Genomic DNA, 23,480 nt, shown 5'->3' on the forward strand with positions numbered 1-23,480 from the left:
TATTAGAAGCATGTATGTCATTTTTAGAGCATATTGTGGAGCTTTTCAAGATACTTAGTGTGTATTTCTTGTATCAGGCACACTCTCTTTTAAAGATGTCAAACATAGCTTGACAACACGGAAGGCCACTGACAGCTGATAGAAGGAGGAGCGAGTGTAATTACTGCAAGAAACAAATAGGAGGATGTGGGGCCACTAGACTGAAGGTGCATCTAGCTGGTGGAAACAGGGATGTAGTAGGTTGCCAAAAGGTGTCCGTAGAGATCAAGAAGGCAATGGCCTCATATATTAGTGAGGGAAAGCAAAAGAGGAAAGAGAAGAGAACACAGAGGGAGGAGTTCGAGGATGCATGCTTAAATGACCTTCCAGATCCCGAGGATTATGGTCTAAATGAGCCAGGAGAGTATGGATGTGACCTTGAACCAGAGGCCGAACAGATTAGGAGGGCGATGATGATGAGTAGGGAGCAACAGAGGGTTGATGACATGAGGAGCAATAGAGGTCTCTAGGTTGTGGGTCCTCTAGAGAGCCAATAGGTATGGGAGGCACAGGTGGCTCCCAAGTCCCTATGAGGAGGAGTCAGAGTGTGAGGCAGGAGGTTCCTATCCCACGGGCCCCTACAAGGGGTCAAGCTTCGTCAGCACATCCTACAGATCTGGATCTGAAGATTCTTTGCAATGATCCAGCCCTATTTGCAAGGCCTAAGCATAAGTAGAGAAAGTTGAAGCACTTATGGGGGAGTGTGAAAGAAAAAGTGGGGATGGCTTTCTCCAAATGGGCTTATTACCATATTATTCTAGCACATACAGCCTAATAGCCCTACTATAGAGATATGATTGAGGAAATAGGCAAGGCTAGGAGTGGTGTACAGGGACCCACTCCATATGAGATACATAATGTCTATTTGCCAAAGCATAAAGAGGACTTAAATGAGTATATTAAGGGATTAAAGCCCATGTGGGCTCATTATGGAGTGACTGCGATGACTAATGGTTGGACTAGTCCCACTAGACAGTCCATCATCAATTTCATGTTGAATTGTGATGGGAGGACAGTGTTCCTTAAGTCAGTAGATGCATCTGGTGATAAGGATGCAAAATATATTTATAATTTATTAAAGCAAGTGGTGAAGGAGATTTGGAGTGGAAAATGTGGTCCAAATTGTGACTGATAATGGCTCCAACTACAAGAAAGCTGGGTTGAAGATGCAGGAGAACTCTAGGTAATCTAAACATATAGTATTAATTTTCATTTTTAAATATATATATTTACATTACATGTACACTTTATGATGGACAGATATAAGCTCTTTTGGACTCTATGTGCTGCTCACTACATTGACTTAAAGCTGAAGGACATCGGAAAGGTCAAGCTTATGAAGAAGACAGTGGAGCAAGCCCGACAAGTTAGCACCTTAATTTATAACCACAAATATGCATTAAAGATGATGAGGGACAAGTGTCAAGGTGAGTTAGTGAGGCCAGGCATAACCAAATTTGCTACAAATTGGATAGCACTGCAAAGCTTTGAGAGTGGGAAGACTGGCCTTAGGAGCATGTTTGCATCAGGGCAATGGTTTAGCCGGGAGGGTTCTTTATCCGTGGGAGGAAGGAGAACACAGTTGACCATACTCAATAAGACTTTCTGGCATAATGTGAGGATAGTGGTGAAGATGCTTGAGCCTGTGGTGCATATGTTAAGGATGGTAGATCAGCAAAGAAAACCTACTTTACCACACACATTTGTTGCAATAGAGAGAATGAAGCAACAAGTTGCTCAAGTCCACCCACACAGCAACAAGAAAGTCCTCGAAATCATCCAACTTAGATGGCAGAATATGTTGCAGCATCCACTGCATAAGGCTGGTGAGTTGTTAAGTCTAGTATTCAATTTAATTTTCATTATGTTATCACACTATTAAGCATTAAGTATTCCCTTTTATGACATACTTTTCTTACATAGCATACTATTTAAATCCCAAGTACCATTAGTTACAAGGACAATCTTGGGATGAGGCAAGATTTGATGGATGCCGTCCAAACTGTAGTGGAGAAGTTGGAACTGGATCCATCTAAACAAGTAATCATCCTTATGAAGGTGAGATAGTGATTTGAATCATTTTACTAAGTCATTAACCTAGTAATTAGTTATTGTTTTTTCTCTTTATAGATAAGATAAAAGCATCTAGGGATGCCACTGGGAGCTTCGGTCGTTCAGTGACCGTATCGGGACGGGAATCCGCCCCTGGGGGTAAGTTCATTCATTTATTTCATTATATATTTAATTATTATATTCTATCTTTAATTAAGTTATTTAAGTATTAATATGACTTTGAGTCTATGTTTGTTGCAGCTAAGTGGTGGTTGCAATTTGGACGTGACTCACCCCACTCGAGTGTGATTGCAAGCAAAGTGCTCTCCCAAACATGTTCTGCCACTGTTTGTGAGCGAAATTGGAACACCTTCAACCTCATTCACTCGAAGAGGCGCCACCGATTGGGTGTGAAACGTCTAGAGGACCTTGTCTACATACACTATAATATGAGACAGGGAGGATCATATTAGACAAGGGATGGATAGAGAGAGTAACAATATTGAGTTGGCCGATATATTTGAGATGGATGATGATGATAACCCAATAGTTGACTGGATCAGGGACAATGGAGAGCCATTGTTGGATGAGGAGGGAGGTCGTCCCAGTAAACAGATTGCAAAGGAGATGGGGGCTGATGTGGAGGACTTCATGGCCCAGGAGGGGAGTGCACATGCAACGCCCGCCCGTTCGTGCCACACCCTAGTGCATCCACCCAGAGTGGGGATTTGATTGTCTAGTCCAACACTAAAGATGATGTGACTCAGGCCTCCGACGATGACGACAATGGTGGTGATGATGACGATGACGATGACGATGATGATGGAGGGGATGAGGAGGGTGTTGGACCTCGTGATCAGGATTCAACTGATCCTAGGGAGAGACCACGACCACCAACATCAGCAGTATGTGAAAGTCAAGGGGGGAGGACGACCACCGAGATTCACAGGCGAGAGTCAATTCACCCACGTGACACAGGATTCAAACCATACTGGAGCTGCATCTCGAGGCCGAAATGTTTCCTCTACATGTTCGAGGAAGGGGAAGGGGAGATAGCACGGCTATAGCACAAAGGACACGCCATCATATGGGTCTTACCGTCCAGCTAATGCTAAGAGCTTGGTGGGATCTATGAGATCGATGAGCATTAATGATTCTAGAGACTCCTCCACCTCTAAAGGATCCAAATGGCATAGACCTACAGAGTCCTCATATGATACTACTGTGGAGAGTATTGGTTCTACTGGGTCGACTTATGGAGCTTATGGTTATGGACCATATGGTGTCCCTCCTGGCTATCAAATCCAGGGTCAGGCCGGTCAGCCACTAGTGGAGCTTTATGGATGGAGCAACCTATGGAGCTTATGGTGTCCCTCCCACTGTCACCTATCGGAGTTGGCCACTGGGACCTTATTGTCAGTATGGACCTTATCCTTCTGATGACAGCTAGGGTGCTCCTTCATTTGTTGAGCAGATCTTTCACTTTATTCCACAGCCACCAAACCCAACACCAGCCTTTCCATATGCAGTCGAGCTAGTTCCTTATTTGGAGATTCACAACTTCCCACCGTCAAGAAATCTTAGGCATGTGGATGAGGCCATGTACAAAGCTGCAGTTGCTGACTACGTCGACAACTATATGGGGCAAACATCATGGGACTTGTATTGTCATTTGTATGGGGTGCAAATGAAAGAGGAGGACATTGAATAGAGTAGACTTGTAATTTGTAACATTTTCGCTTCTTCTCATATGTAGTATATACTTGAAAAGTTGGATGTTACATTTTCAATGGTTTTTTTTAGAAAACTAGTAGTTCTATAGTGTTTATTATGCTTGAAATAGGTAGTATGCAAGAATCCAAATCAATTTGAGTCCATATGAGGCCCGAAATTGAGGTTCCAAGTGTCTGAAAAAAAGTGTCTAGTTTCGACCGAAACATGGGAATTTAGGCCTTTTGCAAGGTCAAAATTTGGACCAAAATTTGTTCCTTGACTTGTGAAATAATATGGGTGAGGCAATTTTTGGGCAAACTTGTATTTGTGGAGGGCAACGAACTTGAGGCAGCCCATATTCAATGAGCACTACTTCTTCCAACTTCCAAGATCCTTTTAATAGAAACAACTCATATGGGACCAAGAAAGAGTTTCTTTAAATGGAGTATGGGAGGTTCTTAGTGATATGGGCTGTGGTGGAATGATTTTAGGGAAAAAGGTTAACTTAAGGCTTTGTGGTTAAAGATGGAAGGATATTTAGGGAATCAAGGATACTTAGCCCATCCCATGGGAGGTTGATAAGTTCCTTAAGAGTTAAGATGGGATGAAAACTTAGGGGAATGGGATAAAACCTAGAAGGAATTCATATTTTGTTGGTTAGAATAATCTCTTCAAGTGTCAATGATTTTGGCAAGGTGGATTGGGAGATATCGGGTTTCTTGGCTTTGGAGGGAAAATAGGGTGATAAATGAATAGATCCAGGGTTTGGTTGGTTTGCTAGGGCCGAAATTGGGATCAAAGGTCATTAGTTGGGGGGATGATGTTCCTAAATTTTGGGATAGATCTAATGGCTAGGTTGGTGTAGATTTGACCTTGAATTTTGGGTCCCTAGAAAAGTCTGAAAATTTAAGAAAATCCAAGAAAAAAATAAATAAATAAGAGGGTGGTATGAGAAGGGGAATGAAGTGTACATTGGCAGATACATGGATGGAACCTTGAGGATGGAATTCACCTGAAGATGGACTTCGAACGCTGTTTCCTATACAGCGACTGTCAACAGTCTAAGCTTGATTTCACTTCAAAACCTCCCTAGGTTTGAACCTTCAAACTAATTGATAGAACTAGAACTGCTAATGCTTTGATATTCAAACCAATTGATAGAACCAATATGAAAACACACAAAGCACCCAAAGCGAAGCTTTCATTCAATATTCGACTATGTTCCCTAATCCAATCAATGGGACATAAGAAGTCCTACTAAAAATTAGGACTTAGAAACTGTAATTTTATCCTTACATAAGAAGTCCTACTAAAATTAGGACCTAGAAACTGATTTAAACTAGAAAATAGAAATTAACTCGTCTAGACTAACTTATACACTTAAAAATGAAGTAAACATAATAAATGACTATTCTACCCTTACAACATAAGTTAGGCAGAATTAACATTAATTAAACTACTTTCATGCTTAGCCTAGGCAATAAGCTTTTGGGCCCATAGAATGCCCGTGACCACACAAACATTTTAAACAAAGGCCCAACACCCATAAATATCAACCATACATTGACTTCAAAGGAAATAGGTCCATTCAGTGTTGGATACTTGGATCTGCATCACAATACCTTTTAGTATGATAATCAGACTGCTAACGAGATCCCCCCAAACCCTATGATTCATGACTATAAAAAGCACAATGAAGCTGATTATCATTTTGCTCATGAGAAGCAACTTAAATAGGCATGCAAATTAAGAAGGAAAAACCAGAGAAAAGGTGGAGGAGAAAGAAGCAGTAACAACTAACAAGTAACCATCTTCCCTCTTTTGACCATTTTTCTTCTACTACCATATTTAATACTCCCCCTCAAGTTGGAGCATATACATAAATCATGCTAACTTGTTACCAATATATGCAACTCATAATGTTCCCCAAGTCTTTGTAGACAGATCTATTGGTTGTTCTCCAGTGCAAACATGACTTGGGGAAATAGGTTTGCTCTCGTCAGCATCATGTTTTCTTACAAAGATGGTTAGCTGTGGTTTATAACTAGATTGGTATTTGTGTTTTGTTTGGTCTGTAGCTACCTTCTGGTTCTGTCTGTGGTTCAGATCTACCTCATGCTATCATTTGGGGTTCATAGCTACCTTAGGTTGTTACTTCTGATTCAAAGCAACATTCTGTTGTTACTTGCAGTTTGCAGCAACCTATGCCAATCTTCTATTTGACTTCTTTAAGATTACTACTACATGCTTTCCTTAACGTCAATGTTTTTGTTGCTGCTATTGCATTCTGACTTGCAGTGAGCATTCTTTGCTTATTGTTTTATTCATTGCTGCCTGGATTTCACCAATAGAATTTTTTTTTTTACTACTGTTGTTGTTGGTAATTGGTGTGCTTGTGATGGTTCTATGACTGGATGATGTTTTTCCTGCAGTGCTATTGCTGACACTGGCTTCTTTGGTTTCTCTCTTCAAATTGAGTACTGGTTGTGTCTGTCCCTGTTTTTACAAGCTGGAACCTGGAGTATATATGCTCCACCTGAGGGGGAAAGTGTTTAAGTTGGGATGATGTTTTAAGTTACTCAAGGTGACATATTATAATCTGTTGTAGAGTTTGTTATTGTACTAGTCACAGTGGCCTTTGTTAGTTTTGGTGATATCTAATTTAAAGTAGTGCTCTACCACTGGGAGTCATTTGGATTTTGTTGTAATTTAGCCATGACTCCTAGTAATCACTAGAACGCTCACGGTTTGATTGACCACACATAAACTTGTCAGTCTCCTTTTAGCTCCCCAATTGAAATTTCTCTCTTGGTGATGTAGCCTTGGATTGAAGGATTCAACCAAGGGCCAATTTGCAACTTCTTAGCAAAATTCACAACCAATTAGGGTTTTGGGTTTCCATATAATAGCACAATGTTAGGGATTACAGTAACCAGGTGGGAAGCGGCTTCAAGCAAATGATATGCAGATCTAGGGGAAGATCTGGAATGAATTTTGATGGCTAGATGTGAATTCCTAAATTTAGGGAAGTTCAGAGAACTTAGGAGTCCTAGGTCAAAGGGGTTAGAGAGGCAGTTATGGGGCTGCAACTTGGATTGAATTGTTGTCTCAAAGGGGAATTAGTTCCCTATGAAAGAGAAGGGATTCTGATGGACAGCAGGTAAGAAGCACCAGTTGGAGGTTTAATGGCAGTTATGGATTTTAATGGGTTACAGTTCTGTGGAAGAAGAGCCAAAGTGGGGATCGAATAGGGCTGCTGTGAGGGGGATGGGTAGATGAAACAGTGACTAAACTGATATTCCTGCCGGAATGAAGTTTCAATGGCTGGAAGCCTGGAATGTAGTTGCAGCCTTGCAGGTTTAAGGGCAGAAGAGGGAGTCAAAGGGGCTCGATGAAGCTCCAGAAAACATATCTAAGGGGAAGAGAAGAGGGGAAGGGCTTGATCTCCTGCTTAGGTTGAGGGCTTCCTAAGTCTTCAACCTGCGTGGTGGATCGACGAGGATGGCTGCCCAACAGCCAAACAGGAAGAGAGGTTCCGAACCTTAGTGTTCCCAGCTCCAGCAGCAGCTTAAAAAACTAATCAAATTTCAAATAATCCGTCTTCCCTACTCATCCCATCATAGGGGTGTAAAGAGAGGGCTTAATCACCCAATTAAAAATAATGTAAATAAAACAGGAAACTAATTGCTAAAACCTAGGGAACTAACTCCTAAAACCTAGCTAAGAACCTACAAGGACTTCAGACAAAACTCAACTTCAGCTCTTGCTTGGGTTGGGAGTGTGGATCTTAATACAATCTACTTAAGTTTAAAAGCTAGCAGTGGCATAAAATGACCTAGGTACCCTAACTTAAATTGGACTAAGAAATAAAGCAATTGAACCAGAACTGAACCATTGGTTTAATTAACTTGACTTGAAGATTTAAAATACTAGTATGGGGGATTTCATACTCAACTCATGTGGCCGTTTTTAGGTCCATCAAGTTGGTCAACCCCAATGGAAACCCATCCAGTGAAGGCCCAATCCATGCATATGCCAACCATATGTTCTTTCCTAATAAAAGAAGGTGCCTTTGGTACTGAATCTACACCACTTGGTCATTGTCTTCATCTTCTCTTCTTGGATTTTGATTTGTTACAGCTAATTTTGTCAAACTAATTAACACGACAGCTAATCTTTCCCTTTCATTTAAAAATTAATCCCACAGTCATTAATGCCAGTTAAACATGGTCCTCGACTTCAACAGGTTGGCAAAAATGACCACGATTAAGAGAACCAAGTTGCAGGTTTCAAGGATAAAGTAGATACTATATCGAATACTGAGTAAAATAATCATGAACAGCAACATAGTCCTCTATTTTCTATTAAGGGCAATAAATCACTGCCTGATCATGGAGACTAGTGTCCGGCAATGTGAGTGAATGCATGGAATCTACCTGGATGGGATTCTTTATTTCTTGGGGGGAGTGGGCTAGTAAATTTTGTTCCTATGTCTCTGTGCAGGATCCACACAACGGGACAAAGTTCTTTTTCCTTTTCCCTTCAAAACTTTTTCACCCAGATTTCCTAAAAATGTATTAAAAGCTCAATACTATAATGCAGACAGTAGATGCATAAAAGCATTAAACCGCATACCCAAAAATAGAACATATATCCCTATTAAAAAACTTGGCATTTGGCTATATAGTGTACAAAGGTACATTATTATGGGCTACTTCCAAACTTCCAGTGCGATTTTTGTTAGCACAAGGGAATTCTTTTTTGGGGGAGGTGGGGTTTGAAGGGGAGGGGAGGAACAAGATTAAAAACTCAGAAACAGGTACAGGATCAGTCCCTATTGATCCTGGCACCAATCGTCCAGGAATTGGCCAGGAATCAGTTGGACAGTATGGGTAGAATAGGGTTTAATTAGAATCAGCCCAGGTAGATCCCGTGTTAAAGTAGGAAAATTTTGCTGTAGCTCATTCCAGTCCACTTTTAAAACCTGGTAAGGATGGAAATATTGTTGTTCATAGAAGCACTCATAAAGCTTCAACACTACATGAAATTTTCAGACAAACCCAAGAAATACCATCACAATCGGAGATATCCTCCTCTGAGCCACTAGCTTCATCATCACGATTCCAGAACTCAGTGTAATCGTCGCCATCGGCCATATTTGAGGAGCTGAAAAATATCAAATTGGATAGTGAATAATATAAAGCAAAGTAAGATTTGGCATTATTCAAAAGATACTCCACACTTCATTTCTAAATAATGTAACCATGCATGTTATCAAGAACACACGCTGCAAAAAAAAAAACCTTGCAAAACAACCCCAACAAGTTTTGGGACATGAGTATGCTACTAACCATCAGGAATTCCCACCACTGACGAGTTCAACTCGAAACTCCTCAGGTAATTTTATGATGCTATATGGTGAAGAGTTACCTCCCATTATGCATCCAGGAACTCAATATCACCCATAATGAGTACAAACGAAATAGAGGGCATCTGCCCCACACAGGTAGGACATGTGGAACAAGAATTCCAAATGATGAAGCTAAGCAGGTGTAATGAAAGCTAAATTATATAACATTGAGGATGAGGGGGCATTTGGCCCCAAAACTAAGGTGGTAGAGATTAAATGGAGAGGCCATTGGCGTATTTAAGATAATGTGGTTAAGCAAGGGAATTAGGATTTTGAGGGAGACTCCAATGGATTGGAACAACTGAACAAGAGAATAACTTGTATTTGGACTTAAGAGGATAGCCAAAACAACCATAAGGGAAACAAAGGGTAGTCATCAGGCCCCTAGGAATAGGCAGTGTGAGGATTACTCTATTCCATTTTCAGAGTACAGAGTGAGTTGTTCAATGTCTCAGACGTCACCATGTTATGATCAATGGGATTCTTTAACATTCTCCTGATATCAATAGTATTCATTGCTGACTTTAAGAAAAATAAATTCTTAGGAAAATACATAAAAAAGCACTTCCTTTCCTAATTTCTCGTAGTTCCTAAACTGTACTGTAGTCCAAGAGCAAACAGGTGATGCTTGCAGAACAAAGGTCCAACCAAGACTCTAACCACTTGTCCAACGGTTTAAAATTTATGATAGCTGTGTGAAGCATACTCGCATGCATGTGCTCAAAACTCATATATCTGATGCAGGTGTAGGACACCAACATAAGCAAACAAGCCAAGAATCCAACAAAAGCAAAGTCACAAACTAACAAATGGTTGAACTACAATGACTACCCAAATAAAGGTATAAAGTACCTGCTGATAATGACGTTCGTGAATGCATTCCTTCGTAAGGCACTTGTACATGAAAGTTCGTTCACGTATTTTGAAACTAGATCCGGATTTTTACAGGCATCACATGATTTTCCACACAATGATGCAGGCACCTGCTTAAAATAATAAATGAATAGGTGCGCCCAGCAGAAAGTAACAGTACAGTAGATGGAATTGAACGTGCAGAGGCAGAATGATGTCAGACATTCAAAGGTTAGCCTCTCTGTACCTTTTCTCCAAAACTCTCAAGAATTTTTCTCCTACGGCAACCAGACCCTTCACAATACTCAACCATCTGCAAGCAGCATATACTCAGGATCTGATAGTATTACAATGGTGAACTTCCTACAAAATTTATTAACAGTACTGAGAAATGCACCAGCTTAAAATCTGATATAGATTTCTTTCTCAAGCCATCCTCAGAAGCTGATGATTGTGACTTTCTGGTTTCAGCATTGCTCAGAATAAACTCCTGCCACAAATCTTCTCAGTGCTTAAGATTTATAGTAACAACTTAACAAATTCAAGAGTAGAGAAACCAGAAACTAATACCATTCGTTTGCTATCATCCATTCCATAGTACAGAAAACTTTTTGAGGGCAGCTGATCACGCCCAGCCCTTCCAGATTCTTGATAGAAGGCTTCCATTGACTTTGGAATATTAAAATGAAAAACAATCCGGACATCCTTTTTATCTATCCCCTGCATTTTATTTTATTTTTTTCATTTTAGCTATATTTCAAGTTTAAAAAAATCATCTGACAAGAATCTTGAAAGAATAAATAGTACAATTTTTTCAAACCTAAGTATTCAGTAGCATACCATCCTGAAGCAACGTCAGTTATCTCTCAATTAGCTATGCATGCATCAGATGAGCTCCAGTAAAAGTACCAGCAAGCAAAGTGATTAAGATGATTAGATCAGAAGCCAATGATGAATTTTAAGTGCTAGGATAGAACTTAACAATATATTCTTTCAAGGATTTAAGAACCATGGATAACTAATGCAACAAAAACCATTCCACAGACATTGACAAGTAGGAACATGGTGCAATCAGAGGGATCAAAAATCAAGGGAAAACCAACAATGTCATGATTGAGGTAGTGAAATAGTATTGACTATTGCAATAACAGTTTAATTAAAAAAAAAGTAGATGGAGCAGAATAGAAGAACAGGATTTTAGTCATTGACTCCAGAGCATTGAAATAATGTTAAGCTGACCAAGTTTTGCTTATGAATTGCATCTTCGACATAGATAAATACAGGTCCACCAAAGACATATGCAGTAGACTAGGTCTCAAGGCAATGAGGCAATGCAAGGCGGTTTAGACCAGTTGAGTTGGTGAGACGACGAGGTGCCTGCCGAGGCCCTTCCAAGCATGGTTCAAAGTCTCACGAGAAACACAAGGAGAAGAAAGAGAATAAGTGGAGAGAACCAGGCTGCATTAGAACTGCAACCCTCACCCCCATGTTCATACATATCCAGCACAAAATAGAAAGAAATCTTCTAATCTAATAATAGAAACGACAAAGAAACAAAAAATAAATAAAACCAGATCCAAGCAAATCTGGGGTGGACCTCACATGGTGTGGTTACCAGTACCATTCAAGTGGTAACCCATGCATATCTTAACGGTACAAACCCAGGGATTCAAGTAACAAAGGGTGTAATCAGATTGTAGGATGGAAGAGTAGTAGGGTCTTTCTCTGGGCCGGTTGGTGAGGGAGATTCTATACATGCTGAGCTGAAGGTATGTGAACAAAGCACAAACTGCTGATTACAAACAGAGGGAATCATACTGCTGCTGAAAGTGCTTCAGTTATGCATCAGTTCTATGAAAATGTATGGCAAAATGCCCTGCAGATTAGGGTCATTAGGGAGTAGCGAGTTGGCAGTATGACCCAACAACTCCTTCCAAATGGAAGCCAAAAAATGCCATTGAACCAGTAGGAAAATGGGCAAAGCAAGGGCTTGTGAGACCTACACTGTTTAGGAATTCCCTTACAAACAGTAATGGTGTTTTTGAAGGGGTCCAGAGTTTGGTCTCCCTTATTATCATCGCATCTCTACATACTTCTATCCAGTAACATTTCCTTTGCATGAATAAATAACCATTAGTTATCTCACTAAAAGAAATGTCTCTTGCAAGTTTTCTAGGAGAATACCCAAAAGCAACTGTTGCTACGACAACTTGGATTTTCGAAGAAACCCAGTCATCCAAAACAGAACTTCGCTGTTTACTGTTCAGACCTGCATGATAAGCTGCGGGAAAAAGACCAGGATAAGAACACGCTTACTGAAGCTATGAATGGTAATGCAATAGTATACATAAGAAAATAAATGTTTCTTGGCTTACCAGCACAAGAAAAGCCATTCTTTGAAAGATGAGCAGATAAATAATCACAAGTTGCACGTTCAAGACAGTACACAATTGAGCAAACATCTCCACTCGATTTGAGTAGATTGGACAGATCCTCATAAACATCATCGAGCAAATCTTTATATCGAACTGCACCTCACTGCCATCAAGTCAGATATCTAAATGCCCCAAAAGACATGTACCATTAACTCAGAAATTATAGCCCCAAATAAGCCAATAAATAATTATTACAACCAAATAAGCAATGCATTCGTTAAACACATTACAACTAAGAAGTCTATGACAAAGGTCTCAGTCACCATAAACAAGTAAATTCTTTGCAAATTAACACAACCAGCAGCCCTATGGTGCTGCAAGCCTGCGAATCAAGTTACCAAATCAAAATCAATTGACAAAAAGGAACTTCAAAAAATTAATAATGACCTACAATCTTCTATTTACCAATCAATAAGTATCACAAATCTACCACAGATACATTGACCAAAATCAATCAACAGTAACTACTAAAAGTCTAAAATACACTTGAACAAGCTCCAGCAATTATAAAAATCCAAGTACCTAACATGCAGACACATCATTTACCATATTGCTGCACATTATAAGCTACAGAAGCTGAAAAGTAATTAGTACACTCAAATCCAAGACTTGAACCAAAATCACAGTAGCTCTTTGAACAAATATAAATAACTTTCAAAACTCTCATCACATCAACTCAGCATCCACTGAGACCACCCTAAGCTCAAAGTAATGAGCAGTACAAATTGTATGAACCCACCATTGACTCCAACCTAGACCAAATGGAGTGAAACCACTATCGCAAAAGTAGAAATTCACTACTAAATCAAACAATAAAAAGTTGAACTCGGGTTTCTGAAACCCAACTGAGGATATCAAATGATATTCTACCTTTAGATTTGAAGAATCATGTTCATACAGCTGCTAATGTCAGCCGTACAGCAGGGTGACATCAGCTTCAGCTCTGTCCTCCAGTTAAAAGGAAGATCTCACAGTGAACTCAACCCAAGTTAAAAGGAAGAAGAAACCAACAACTTAGAGAAGAGAGGATGACAAGGGAAGGAAACAGAGATGAAATACGAGAGAAAGTTTGTAGGAGGCTCTCATCCCAGTTATATTTAGAGACTAATTTAGGGTAGACTAGAATACAATCATTCATAAGAAGTTGACCCAAGAATATCTCAACCCAGATAATCACTACTCAACTACAAGAAAATTTTAATAAAAGAAATAAGTAGATAGTAGAAACTTGGAAGTAGAGTAGTGGGAGATAAATGATAAAGCAACTTTTGAGCCAAGGATTCAGCAAACCTGCAAGCTGTATCACAGAATAAAATTCGAAAATAAAAAAAAATATATGAAAATTCAAGGCACTGAAAACAACTCACCTTCATAAAATATATTAGGACGATTGAATGATGATCTCAGGACTAAAGGGTCTCGCAAGCACAATGTCTCCATCACATCCTTCTGAACTCTGCATCACAAAGATGGTAAGGTATTTGCTGAAATGCTTCACCATTTTAAATTGACCAGGGAAACTGAAACTACTTTAAGTTAAAATCAGAAACTAATCAATCATAAAGAAAATAAGGTGGGGCAAAAATACACATCATATCACAAATCTCGGTATATAGATACAAAATATATTAGATGTCATCCTATAAAGTATCATTTCTTAAATGACAGCCTTGCAGTGACATGAAACTTACTTTTTGAGTTAATCAAGTCTAGGCAATGAAGTGGGAACAATTAGTAGCATAATGGGTCTAACAATAAAAAAACATACTTTATCCACCATGCTTTTAGTTCTTAACTGGCTTTATCACATCTTGCCAATTGAAGAAACATTCTTTGGCATTTATCAGCATGTCCAATCATGTTTCCTGGCTAAGTAAGATGGGGCAAACATGAAAGCATTTATATTATCCTCCTCAATCCATTCTTTTTATGGGTTGCCAATGTGTCACCACCCAACTGCTTACCATTCACATTAATAGGGAATATGTACAACCGTACAAGTCATACAATATGGAGATTGATCTCAAAGAGGGTCCATTAAGGAAACTAATTTCTAATACTAATAAAACAAACTAATCCCTGCTTGGTATATATAATAATAAATTACAAATAGAGTAAAGCCTGAGACTCACTTAAGAGCAGCTGTTGCTGTCAGGGCCAATATTGGCACATCTGGAAGGTGATTCCTTAGAGATGAAAGCTTTCGGTAGCTAGGCCTGTGCACGAGCAAGAATACGAAATGGGAAATAGAACAAATAAACCATTTCACAGTATTACAAAACTGATGTGATTAAGCATGAATAAGAATATCAGTTGTTGAACACAGATACCAGCTAATCACCAACCCATCACACACAACTCAGTGTCAGTTAGTACCAACCAAATGAAGTCAAACGTAGCAAAATAATTATATAATGACAGTAAAGTTCAGATAAATATTAATGTCAGGAATACAGCATAAGAATCAGTACACACGTCTATCAATTAAAGACATATGAAGATAGATGTAGGCATATTAACCAAGGTATTGGTATAATGGCCATGTGGATAGTGTACAATAGATCATTTAGCAGTCCTGATGGAAATCAAAGTATATGCATTATACAACAACCAATCACCAACTTGTCTTGAATCTCAGCAACAGCCCACCAAAAATAAAAGAGAATAGCCAAGTAATTTTCAAGACTGTCATGTCACGAACCTGAAGTCATGGCCCCATGATGAAATGCAATGAGCCTGAAAAGCAAACAAAAGAGGAAATGTGGTATTGCACCTTAACAGGATCTAACAGTGAAAACTATAAAGCATCATTTTTGCTAATATAGGGTACAAATGCACACCTCATCTATGGCTAGTAAATTCAACAAGCCTCTAGCATGAAGTTTCTTTAGCTTTGACATAAAACCAGTTGTTGCAATCAATTCTGGAGTCACATAGAGCAACCTTAAAGAAGGCTTTCCAGAGTCAAGATCCTTATTGATCTACAACAAAAACAGAAATTTTGATGGTCATGCTTGAAGAAAGAACTTGCCAGAATACCTAAGCTTACAGTTTCCAAAGCACAATTGAGAAATGAGAAGAAGCAAGTTTAGTCCTTTATATAAGACAAGACCACTTTATCTGCACAAATATACAATTAAACGAAGATGTGAAGTTCATAGGGCAATGCCTACAGACCTTTGCAAATATAAAGTATCAAACAGTAGATGAGTAGGATTTCCATCACTATATGGATTCTTAGACAACACTAAGTGAAGAGCACTTTTATGTGTGAAATCTTTGGGCATAAAGCACGCATGTTACAAACTTTTCGAATAGAGTTACCTTGGGTTTTTTGTTGTTAATTACAGATTTTGGGCTTTTATGGAACTCAAAGGATATTCTGGACCATCGGATGCGATATCTACAAATTTACATGCAAAGAGGTCCAGTTTCTTCTTGTAATTGTGGTGAGAGCTCAATTCTAACCAAGGTGGATGTGGTACATTGAAGTAGAATTTGTTTTGGCACCTGAAATGTAAGTATTTATTTTGGGCTGAAAAACAGTAATAGACTGGAAGTGGACCAAAACGCAAGCCTAGACCAGATAAATTTTTTAAGCATATTCTCAACATCAAGAGAGCTATTTATGATCAAGGGCTTAGATTCATCTGTGATTTTTATTTTTGAAAAAGAGAGGAAGTGCCAAGTGTACAAATGGGACCCACAAGCTATGTTTCATACTCCCTCCTCATATGAGTTGACCTTCCACTTCTTCCACATTATCCCACAATTTGGTTAACCATCTATTTTATTGTATTCTATTTGATTTGATCACACTATCTTAGGTATTTCTATCTTCCTTCTCTCTTTCCACCTTCCATTTTTTTCTATTCTTCCTTTTTTTTCTTTTTCTTTTTATCTTTTTTTTAATTTCTCACCACCACCTTCACTTCTTCCCTGTCTTTTTCTCACAAATCCAATTTCCAATTATCTATTTTTCATTTTTACCGTACTCTTTCTCTTTCCATCCTTTTTCTCTTTGTGATCTCTCTCAACCTTTCCCTCTCTTTCTCTCACAAGATTTCAATTACATATCTTCTTTTATTATTATTATTTATTTCTCCTTCACTGTCCTTCCTTATTCTTCTCTTTCTTTCCACTTTCTCTCCCCTCTTTTCTCTTCCATGTACTCTTTTTCATTTTTTATTTATTTATTTTACTTTCTTCTTCTCTCATTAACTCTCTTATTCTATTTTTTTCTTTCTATATTTTCTCTCTCCCTACCATCTTTTTATAAATACCCTTCCAATCTCTCACTTTACAAAGACACTTCTCTTTAGTTTTTCTAAGGCCTTTTCTCTTTCTCTAATGCTTTTGGCTTTTGGCTTTTGGCTTTTAGCTATTTAGAGATTATGTTTAGGATTTAATATGAATGGTTCTGGCTTTTCTCTTTTTTGTTACCAAAAAAAAAAAATCTCTTTATAGTTGTTTGTTTGCCATTCAAGCAAAGTATCAAACTTAGATTTTATCAATCCAAGTTCGATGTACCCTTCAAAGTGTAAGATTTTGTTATAGGATTTGTCTTTCTCTAGGTCTAGCAATTTCCTATTTGGATTTGTCCAAATGTGGTTGTTAGGGTTGGTATAATTTCAAATCGACCAAGTGTTTAATGTTCAAGAATAAAATTTCAGGTAAGTAGCCTTCATCAGTTGCTTATCTCCCCATCCGTTTCCCTGTTCGAGCCCTTCTCTTCCATCCAAAATCAAAAACTGCCATAACTACAGAACTAGCCATCACTTTCATCTCATATTTCAGCCCTTAATCTGCACCTCACCTCTTACCTTCAATCCTAATTTCATTTTCAGCCCAAAGAAGCCAGCCATTCTCCAGATCTGCCCATTCTTATTTTCATCACCCTTCTCTCTCCAAAATCAAGATTCTAATATCTCCACATTCCACCATCCAGGGATGTCAAAGGCCACGTGTTCAAACCCAACTAGGAAACCCATCAGAAAGACATTCCATAGACAACACCCAAATTCATTATTTGGGCCTGGAAACTAGTCCAGGCTTAGAGATCTTGGAAGACTGAGCCCTTATTTGAGAAAGGCTGTATCATCGTCCTTCTCTACAAAACCCATCCTATATGTACCAGCTGACAGCTTTGCCAGCAAACAAATTTGTATGCCGAGCATCAAGTTTTAGCCTAAGTAGAGTTTGTAAAGTTGCAAAACGAAGTACTGAATATTCATGACATAAAGAGGTACAAGGACATGCAATTTGCAGCAGTTTGAAACATTGAAATCGAGATCTTCCACTCCATCGTTGAAGGTCTCCTGAGATCTCGACTCTCAATATTTTCAAATACCAAGTCGAGATATCTTGTGAAACCTAGAGAATTCCAAATCTCGGCGAAGATCCTGAATTAAGATCTCGACTTGACCAAGATCTCGGCTCAAGTTAGCCCCTTTTATCCCCCCTCTTGTTGAGTTGAGACAGCATATCTAGTCTTGTCTTAGCTCCTCTCGACCTCCTCTAGACCCTGCTTGCAGATCTTCCATTTTTTATTGGATTTTTTTGTCAGAAAACAGCTGAATCTTCCCTTACACTGCATTAATACTCTACTTAGCTCATCTACAACCATAGAAAAATGTTCGAAAAACTGAAATTGTGGTTGAAATTTCATTGAAAATAAAGGACTTTTTTCTACATGTTGTCAGCAAGTTTTTAAGGGTTTTAGGGGGTATTTTGAAGCAGGACCATGCGTATAAGCTAATTAAAGCTAGACTTGTAAATGGATAACCGAAATCCGCCTCCGAATTCGCATTCGTATTTATCTAAGGGTGTCCGTATCGGAAATTTTTCTGTATCCGTCCGCTAAGCAACCAAATTCGGATTCGGATAATTGCTTATCAAATCGGATAATATTCAGATAAAAATTTATTCGGATAAAGTATTCAACATTTTTTTCTTTGAAAAGGGACGATAATCGGATTCGGAAACCGGTAATCAGTAATCAAATAATTGGAAATTATCCGATTAGAGTAAAATATTAAATACTTTTCTCTACAAAATGGGCTAATAATCGGATTCGGAAACCGGTAATCGGTAATCGGTAATCGGATATTCGGAAATTGGAAATCGAAATCAGAAATCAGAAATAAAAAAATAAAAAAAGGACAATCACCAATCAATAATCGGATAGTTTATCGGATCGGATTATTATCGGATATCCGATAAAGTTCCGGATTCAAATTCGGATGCCTTCTCTAAATTTCTGGCGGATTCGGATTCAAATTTAGATAGCGGTTTTGCTATTCGGATTCGGAAACTAGTGTATCCAAACCAAATCCGATCCGTTCACAAGTCTAATTAAAGCATAAAAAACACATTGACACATGCATTTTGCTAAAAAAAATCAATGTAGACATGATATGTCATTCAAAGTCACAGCATACAGAGAGAGGTTTTTGACAAATACAATATAAATTGTAAACATAACTTTCATTATATAACTTCAAAGTTCAAAAATTCAAATGCATTCCGTAGAGTTTTGACTGAAAGGAAGGCGGAAACCCACCATTCTAAACAAAATTTCCTCTTGGATTTTGACACTTCTTAGGTGATTTTAGGTGTTTTTAAGGCATTTCTTTAAGTTATACAATAAAATTTATGTTTATAGTTTATATTGTATTTATCAGAAACATCTTTGTATGTATATTATAACTTTGAATGACATATCTACATTGGCTTTTGTTCTTTTTTTTTTTTTTGCACAAAACATGTGTCAATGTGTTATTTATGCTTTAGTTAGCTTATATGCAAAGTCTCACTTCAAAATATCCACTAAAACCCTCCGAAACTTGCAAGAAAAAGTCTGCAGTTTCAATGAAATTTCGACCATTTCAGTTGAAATTGGGGATGTCATATTGGTCCCCCTACATTTCGTTTCAGTTTCTTCCAAAACCGAAATTTTGCACATTTTAGTCAAATTTGAACTATGTCTACAAGAAGTAATCAACAAGAATCAAGTTATTTTGAAGCCATTCTTCAAGGAAGGTTAGTTTTCTTCCCTAATTTTAAATTATTATTTTTTCAAACAATATGTTCTACATTAGGATTTTGAGTGTGGACTATGGATTATATGTATGTTGAATATCTTTGCCCGATCTACAATTTCATGGACCAAAAAATATTTTTTTGTTATTAATTTATTTTTAAATTAAAAAATTATGTTTTGTAAGAAATTAAAATTTAAAAATAATGAAATAATACTTATGTTTTAAAAATGATTGAATATTTACCCAAAAAATATGTTAGACTCCATAATGACTTAGTCATTGATTTCATTTCACTCTTGTACTCTCATGGTGTAACTTATATGACTTTATTTAAGTAAACAGATGATGTAATGTTATAATGTTGAATTATGAACAACTGAACATGTTTGATGTATCATTTCACCTTAAACCTGCACCCAAAAAAAAAATTCACCTTAGACCTTTATGTTTTCATTTATAGCAAATAATGGTTGTGTATTTCACATTTCATGCATGTTCATTCCTTCAACATTTTGGTTTCAAAGTCAGGATCAAGTTGGAAATCATACATAAACTTGTTTTCTCACAAATCTAAGGCCACCACTATCATACTACTATTATAAAAGCATGAACTCAAGGGACACGGCTACATTTCGGTTTCCCTAAATACCCTTATTTATTCAATTGATTATACAGTTAAATCACTATTAAATGATATCCAAATTTGTAATTTTATTAATAAGTTTCGATTTCCCTAAATACCCTTATTTATTCAATTGATTATACAATTAAATCACTAATAAAATGATATCCAAATTTGTAATTTTATTAATTAGTGCAATCATAATGACTAATTTCTCTCCTATTCTCAATGTAACTGTTCACTTCCCAATTTATCTCTACAAGATAATAATGGGAGGAATGAACGTGCGCTTGGGGAATATATACAAACTACCATAAATGTGATCCCTTATGTAGAAATTACCATAAACGCAAATCCCTAATTAGAATGAAGAGAAGAAGGTGGAAATCAAGAAATGGGAAATAAAGAAGATGAACAGACAAAAGGGAAGAAGGTTAAATGAGGAACCATGGATGAAATAAAGTGAAAATTAAGGAAACATGAAACTGCAACTGCCGTCATCTTCTCTCCCTCTTTAAGATCACACATCTGCAACCTCAACATCAAACATTCCTCTCCTAAGGCTATCTATCTCTGTTCTATCTCAATCCTTGGCCTTTCTCTTGAATGAAAAACCATTTCCCATATAATGGTGTAGAAGGAGGCATAGAGTATGATGGAGGGGACGTAAGCATCTCTGAGCTAGAGCAATTGGAATCCATACAAGTATCTGTTCCAGCCCTGATACAAGAACAATTTTCAAGTTTGTTTATGGAGTTCGTTGATTCTGCATAGGGTATGATCGAGGGGAGCTAAGCATCTCTGAGCTAGAGCAATTGTAATCCATACAAGTATCTGTTCCAACCCTGATACAGGAACAATCCTTAGGTTCTTTTATGGAGTTCATTGAGTCTATTGTTTCATAAGATTCAACTTTTTATATTTGCCCAAAAAAAAAAGAAAAAGAAAAAAAAGATTCAGTCCATCTGAGTCATCTCAAACAAAGCTTGAACCCAACTGCCGTCCATTCGGAAGGCATCTGTATCTCCAGTGACCCAGTCCATCTGAGTCATCTTGTTGCAGCAGTTTATCTCTTCTCCGTCTTATTCATCTTGGCATTTCGTGGTGGTGGGATCGTGAGAAGCTGAGCCATTAAGGTCAGTGAAATAATTCAAATTTTTCATTAGGATTCATCTATGTTCACGTAATTCTTCTTGTTCGTCTTTCCCTGAAATTGGTCATATGTTTTTTCTTCTTACAGAGAGTTCTTCTATATATCTATGTTTGTTTTAATCAATTGAATCCTTATTCCTGAGAACATTCAATCTTGTTTTTGGGTACAATAGAAACAAAGAAACAAGCAAAAGCCTCTGCTTGTATAAGGCTTTGAGCTCTGCTCCTTAGTCAAGTCTCCTATTAGTCCATAACCAATTAGACGCTGTTACAACTTCTTAAAGTTATTTGTGGAACTTAATTGTTCGTTTCAATTTGTGATGTGCGGTTAAAGTTTCAAATTATCGACCACTGGAGAAGTGTACGATAAATGGTGCCATTTACTCTTTGGGCTGATTGTTTCTGTCTATAAATTAGAGAGGTGGAGAATAGACACAGAATTGTTTGTTTTTTCATTTCTTGATCTTGAACAGTGATGCTAATAAGATTTTGGTGTTTGTTTCAATGTTGATGGTGAGAAGTAACTGTCACTTATCATAGCTATGGTCCAATGGATAGAGTTTCCCCTTTAGGATTGTCACCATATTTTGAACTTCTTTTGCTGCTATTCAGCTCCTGTTAATTGTAATTACACTTCCAACAGCTGCCAAGGTGAGTTCTCAACTTCTCTGTATGTCCTTACTTTACCTGTTAATAGTTAAATTAGACTGTTAGTTTCACGAGAGCAATTCAATCTTAGTTCTACAAAGCAATTCTGCTTGCAAGTTGCTGTTGACTACTACCGTTTGTAGTCAAATATGCCTAATGCCCTGAGAGGTTGCTGGTCCGACAGATTCAGATATTCTACCTAGGCTTTTGTTTTCTTCCAGTGCATTTCACATATAGCTTCCATCTGCTTTCTATCTCTGCTTTGAAGGTTATGCGTGAGGCTATTTTTACTAGTTTTTTTATCCTTTTCTGTTCGTAAGATTTGATTGACCTCGTACTTGATGGAGCTTGATGTTTATAAGATTTGAGTGATCCTTTTTTGTTTATTTATACTTTTTCTTTTTGGTAAAAGTTTTTAAACCTATAAAAATTCATTTTGCAGAAAGATATGCCAAACATACTTTTAGTGCAAAATCTATTCTAATATTGGTTACAAATGATTTTTGCATTTTTTTTGACCCAAAATTATGTTTACTACTGCTTTTTGAAAGAAGTAAGAATAAAAAATGAAAGCCATACCAAAGAGAGCCTTACTCGCATCTTCTGCTGCTTAACCTGATTATCCTTGTAGAAGAGAAGAGAGGGGAGAAGGAGGAGTTTCCCTCAGCATCGTCTGTGGGTAGGTTTCTAATTTGCAACCTTGGTCTTTACATTTACTTGGCTTTGAGGTTCAATCACCTCTGCCTGCTAAACAGATCTTGAAAATCTTCATACTTCTTTGCTTTTCATTACTGTTTGGTAAGATCACAGTGTATGAACTAAAACTAGAGTCAATATATTGAATTTATTCAATGAGATTGATTAGTAGCTTTTAGAGAAGTCATTTAGATGAATGAGAGGCTTCATTCTTTTTGGATTTTGTGGTGACTAGATTACATATAATCATGCGACTGCTATCAATACAGTTCATTCAAGATTTGGCTCAAAAAGATTTTAGGGCCAACTACACTATGTTATCCCATGTCTTAGTTTTTTGCATCTTCGTTATCTATAACAAACCCTATCTCAGTGAATAAACTGACGAGCTTCAGCGGGGCCTAACTCTGGAAGGTTGCTCTGGTTACTTAGAAGGTGAAAAGCTCACTCAATTATAATCAAATCTCTATTATATCCAAGAAGTAGTTAAACAAAAACTCTCCAAATAAACCTATCTTTAAATTGATGATCATCTTTTGATAATTCTGAGATGCGTACATAGACTAGTGATTTTTTTTTATGGTTTTCTTTGTTGTACTTCTCCTTTGGGTGATGGTGTAAAGGGATATAGTAGCATGTTTCCTTTTTAGTTTTGCTTTCAAGATTTTGAAGACCTAGCGTAGTCGTTTAACTTCTATCTTGTTTGTGTTCAGGTAATTGTTGGCTTTTCTTTGTTAAACTTTCTCACGAGACCTTGGCAAGAGCTTAGCGCATCATGGCCAGAGGCGGGACTTGCAATGGGGCCCCTGCCATGATGC

At 37.7% G+C, this 23,480-nt stretch overlaps 1 protein-coding gene across 1 annotated transcript in view; it reads right to left on the reverse strand.

Moving 5' to 3' along the window:
• The window catches only part of RECQL3 (DEAD/DEAH box RNA helicase family protein), a 42,956-nt gene that overhangs the window by 15,246 nt on the left and 4,230 nt on the right, over positions 1-23,480 (reverse strand). The window contains exons 5-16 of the mRNA XM_089164016.1: positions 15,342-15,482; positions 15,203-15,237; positions 14,634-14,717; positions 13,869-13,957; positions 12,442-12,594; positions 12,251-12,347; positions 10,907-10,910; positions 10,637-10,786; positions 10,464-10,556; positions 10,314-10,379; positions 10,067-10,197; positions 8,876-8,970 (exon numbers count right to left, since the gene is read on the reverse strand). Of these exons, the coding sequence (XP_089020142.1) occupies positions 8,876-8,970; positions 10,067-10,197; positions 10,314-10,379; positions 10,464-10,556; positions 10,637-10,786; positions 10,907-10,910; positions 12,251-12,347; positions 12,442-12,594; positions 13,869-13,957; positions 14,634-14,717; positions 15,203-15,237; positions 15,342-15,482 (1,138 nt within the window). The remainder of the gene's footprint in view (positions 1-8,875; positions 8,971-10,066; positions 10,198-10,313; positions 10,380-10,463; positions 10,557-10,636; positions 10,787-10,906; positions 10,911-12,250; positions 12,348-12,441; positions 12,595-13,868; positions 13,958-14,633; positions 14,718-15,202; positions 15,238-15,341; positions 15,483-23,480) is intronic.

Source organism: Hakea prostrata, chromosome 7 (genome assembly GCF_041222555.1).
Source record: "Hakea prostrata isolate BN-2017 chromosome 7, UWA_Hpros_2, whole genome shotgun sequence".
In the NCBI taxonomy this organism is placed as follows: Eukaryota; Viridiplantae; Streptophyta; class Magnoliopsida; order Proteales; family Proteaceae; genus Hakea; species Hakea prostrata.